General features: G+C 43.3%; 1 protein-coding gene across 1 annotated transcript in view; it reads left to right on the top strand.

The window, feature by feature from the left end:
- The window catches only part of afg2b (AFG2 AAA ATPase homolog B), a 14671-nt gene that overhangs the window by 2174 nt on the left and 7696 nt on the right, over positions 1 to 4801 (top strand). The window contains exons 2-4 of the mRNA XM_016488375.1: positions 491 to 1489; positions 3010 to 3192; positions 3271 to 3429. Coding sequence (XP_016343861.1) covers positions 500 to 1489; positions 3010 to 3192; positions 3271 to 3429 — 1332 coding nt within the window. The 5' untranslated portion in view covers positions 491 to 499. The remainder of the gene's footprint in view (positions 1 to 490; positions 1490 to 3009; positions 3193 to 3270; positions 3430 to 4801) is intronic.

The following is a 4801-nucleotide window of genomic DNA, read 5'->3' as shown; positions in this document are numbered from 1 at the left end:
ACCTGAAAAAATTCTACTCAGCTGTTTTCAACATAATAATAATAATAAATGTTTTTTGAGCAGCAAATCAGTATATTAGAATGATTTCTGAAGATCATGTGACTGGAGTAATGATGCTGAAAATTCAGATTTGAAATCACAGGAATAAATTACAGCTTAAAATATATTCAAATAGAAAGTAGTTATTTTAAATAGTAAAAATATTTCAAAATTTTACTGTTTTTTTTTGTACTTTAGATCAAATACATGCAGGCCTGGTGAGCAGAAGAGACTTCTTCAAAAAAAAAAAAAATCTTACTGTTCAAAACTTTTGACTATATATTGTAATCTTTGATTGAGCCAGCTGTTACGCTCAGTTGAGAATGATTGTATTTTACATGTAGCAACAATTGATGTAAATAAACATAAAACTGTGAATACAGTGTAATGTGAGTTATTGAGGATCAGTATTGTGCTTGTTTTCTTGAACTGAGCTGTTGTTTATCTGTAGGTTTCTGAGATGACGCTCGTGGAGGGTCTGAAGGTTCTCCGGCGGGACGCTATGGACTGGGACTCGCAGCGCTGTCGGATGGGTCCGGCTCTGATGTCCGGGTTAGGCCTGAGGCTGGGCGCTCCGGTTCTGATCCGGGTTCAGCGGGGGGTCTGTCTGTGCACCGCATGGCCACGGCGGGACCTCGCAGAGGGATTCCTGCAGATCAGCACCCAGTGTGCGACACCGGACCTCAGCGCACAAACACTCACCGGACTCATGGTTAAACCGGCGCACATCACACCCCTGACCTGCCCCAGACTCTCCAGCGTGAGCGTGAAGGTGTTTGTGCAGAGACTAGAACACAAGCGGAAGGTCTCCGAGCCGAGCGTTCACAAGCTGCTGGAGGGTCTGTATGTGCACCAGGGACATTTGGTGGACCTGTCCGGTGCGGAAACAGAGATCAGGTGTGTGCTGGTTGAGAAGGTGAACTCGGGCTCGCAGAAAGCTGGTTTGATTACAGCAAGAACTCATGTGGAGGTCAGCCTTGCTCAGACTGTTAAACACTTGGAGAGGCGTCAGGAGGTCTCGGCGGCGTCTCCGGGCGGCCTAGAGGAGGTTTACACCTCGCTGAAAGAAATGATCACGTTTCCTCTGCGTTACCCAGAGACTCTGCGTCAGCTGGGAGTGTCGTGCCCAAGAGGACTGCTTCTGATCGGGCCGCCCGGCGTCGGGAAGACCCTGCTGGTGCGCTGCGTGGCGAGGGACATCGGGGCCACGCTAGTGACTGTAAACGGGCCGGAAGTCACAGGGTCTCGACCCGGAGAGAGCGAGGAGAACCTGCGGCGCGTGTTTGATCAGGTGCAGGAGGCGACGGCGGGTCCGTGCGTTCTGCTGATCGATGAGATCGATTCTCTGTGCCCGAGGCGGTCGGAGAGCAGCGGCGCTCCAGAGAACCGGCTCGTCGCTCAGCTGCTGACGCTGATGGACGGCATCAGCAATCACGAGGGCTTCTGCTGGGTGACAAGCTGTACAGCAAACAAGCTAAAAAACCCAGAACTATGTTTTTATAAGCTGTCGACCAAAAAAACGAGTGTTGAAGGACACAGAAGTAGAGCGCAACATGTCTATTACTCTGAGAACTGCGCTCACTGGAGGGAAACGTAATCGGCGACAGGAACCATTAATTATTTTAATCATGTCAGAGGATTATTTCACCACCCGATGTGAAGCTGAGAGGAGGAGATATACTGAGAAACTAAATTTTATTAGATTATGTCAGTGTCCCTTTTTCTTACCTTCCTTTTGTTTGAGAAATGATCCAACTGAACGGCCCAACGTGAAATACCCCGACTATTATCTACAACTATTTGTGTCCTTGAACATTTGTGTTTTTGTGGTCGACAGCTTATAAAAATGTAGTTCTGGGGTTTTTAGCATGTTTGCTGTACAGCTTGTCACACAGCAGCTTTTAGACACTGTTCTGTTTTTTGTTATTAATCAGAAATGACAGGGAGGCAGCTTCCCGCAATACAAAGTCAATGGAGAGCATTGGATTGTCCCGTGTGGCCATGGCCTAAATGCGGTCTGTCTCTATGCGTTTTGGCCCTTCATGATTCAGTTTGATTCTTTCGGACAAGTTCACTCATGCACTGAATCATTTGCAGATGTTTATCACACCATGAGACAGGGTTCCCACTCTTTCAAACACACACAAGATTTTTTTTTCGCGCTCCCCCATCTCCACCCCCAATCATTAGTGCCGCTTGTTCGGTCTTTGACAGAACATATAGGACAATTTTTAAATAGCGCCATAAACAACATTTATTTCAAATTTAATTCAAGCACTTTCAAGGACCTATGTTTGTTTTCAAGTACTTTCCAGGCCTTGAATCCATGTCTGAAATTCAAGTACTTTCAAGAAGCGTGGGAACCCTGATGAGAGGATAGAAAGACACAAAACAAAAAGAGCACTGGATTAGGAGATATTCAACTACAATCCATCGTACTGCAGGAAACAAAAACTTACAGTTGCCTTCTGTTGTTCGTCATCTACGAAGCAGCTCTTAAAGGCGTAGTTCACCCAAAAATTAAAATTCAGTCATCATTCACAAACCTGTACGAGTTTCTTAATTCTGTTCCCATTGACTTTCATATTATTGTTTTCCATGCAAGTCAGTGGCTATCAACACCTGTTTGGTTACCAACATTCTTCAGAATATCTTCTTTCATGTTGAACAGACGAAAGAAACTTATACAGGTTTAGAACAACTTGAAATTAAGTGTCCCCAACTAAGCAAGCCAGAGGAACCAAAACTACATCGGTGTCAGAATGGAGAAAAAACCTTGGGAGAAACCAGACTCAGTTCTCCTCTGGATAGACGTGAAGACAGTAGCCTACCAATACAGTGTGAAAAAATGATCAAAATATGATGGCTAGAAATGCTCCTGGCTGTCTCTGTTCAAAGGCATGTGTATCTGAACGAGCAGCTGTTTTGAATCTTGGCCGCGGTGTTTTATGGATCTGGCGTGTCCTGCAGGTGATCGTCGGCGCTCCCTCGCTGCTGCAGAGGCGCAGTATCCTGAAGAGTGTGTGTCGAGAGATGCCGCTCTCCTCTGAAGTGGATCTGAATGCTGTCGCTGAAATGACCTGTGGCTACGTCGGGGCGGATCTGAGCGCACTCAGTAGAGAAGCAGCGCTGCAGGCCATGCGACAGTCGCAGGTACAGTCACTGAGATCCATTCTAGCAGCAGAAGTCTCTTGTGTCCTCTCTTGTTGAGATGTTGTTGATGTTGTTCAGGCGGGAGCGAGTGAGCTGGTGTCGATGCAGCACTTCATGCAGGCGCTGCGGATCGTGCAGCCGTCGTGTTTGAGGAGCAGTATAGGAGCCACTGACTTCAAACCCGTCAGCTGGGAGCAGATCGGAGGACTAGACGACGTCAAACTCAAACTCAAACAGGTTTTGAACATACTGGCAACCAGGGCTTGACATTAACACTAGTGGTCGACCGATATATCGGCATTGGCCAATACGTTTTTCTGTTTGGCCGTTGTGTTCAAGACGGGACTTTTATTTTGATGGCACTGAGAACGGCAAGAATGCTTCTGATTTTATTTCATTCAGTGTGAACAGCTATTGATAATGGATAATCAACAGTAACAAGCTTGTGCCAGTTGAGGCTCATGCAGCCTGTCTGTATGTGAAACAATCTCGTGGAGAAATCAAAACAAATAAACAACTGCACACAGAAGAAACATACTGCGGTAATAATGCAACTTAGTTTTTATATTTATAACATATAGCCTAGTTAAGCAACTTGACACGACCAAGAGAGTGCCGTTTTCCCTGAAAACCACAAATGTAAATTTGACACCGATTTTATAAGAGTTCAAACGAGTACTTAATATACATTTTAGTACAATACTGTCAATGTTGACAGTTTTTGCTCAATTTGGTTAACAAAATTAGTCCCAAACAAAGATCATGACAGAACAACGGTGTTTCATTACTGAATGATTCAGCGTTTATGAATCATTTGAGTCCGTGATTCACTGGTCCATTCATAAAGACAGGCACTTTGTTGAATGAATCAGCTGTCTGAACGAATCGTTTGAATGAATGCCTCAATGACTCACTTGTTAAGACAGTCACTTACTTTCATATTTAAAAGTAGTTTATCTTTGCATTTTCATCCCAACATTTCATATTTGTATATTTTAAACTGATGTAAAACACCAAGCTCATAACATTATTTATGCTGTTATAATTTTGCAGTGTAAATGCATTCATGCTTCATTAAAGGGCACCTGTTATGCAAAATCCACTTTTACACTGTGTTTGGACATAAATGTGTGTTGGCAGTGTGTGAACACAACCACCCTACAATGCTAAAAATCCACCCACTCCTCATTTTTTAATCCCCATTAAACCAAGTCAGTCTCACACCCCAAAAAATGACATTTTCCAGCTGTTATAATAAATGATCTGTTGGGTATTTTGGGCTGAAACTTGACACTGGGGACACCCAAGATCAATATTACATCTTGTAAAAAGGGCATAATAGGTGCCCTTTAAGCTGTCTATGTAAATGCATCTAATGCCACTTCAGCTGTTTCTGTTTCTTCTGCAGTGGAAAGATTGGTTTTGTTAATACCTTGATTGATAATTAATTGATTTTTTTTTATTTTATTAGTAACAGCCCTATAGTGTCTTATTATATTAAATGAAATTATTAATAAATTCTAAGAATTTGATATGATGCATGCATGCATTTAATATGGTTAGGGGAAAATGCCCTTTATAAAAAAACGACCTGGAAGTCAATTTAAAT

The sequence above is a fragment of the Sinocyclocheilus anshuiensis genome, unplaced genomic scaffold (genome assembly GCF_001515605.1).
Source record: "Sinocyclocheilus anshuiensis isolate Anshui unplaced genomic scaffold, SAMN03320099.WGS_v1.1 scaffold1705, whole genome shotgun sequence".
NCBI lineage: Eukaryota > Metazoa > Chordata > Actinopteri > Cypriniformes > Cyprinidae > Sinocyclocheilus > Sinocyclocheilus anshuiensis.
Note: the sequence above shows the minus strand (reverse complement) of the source record. Positions and strands in the feature narration are given on the sequence as shown.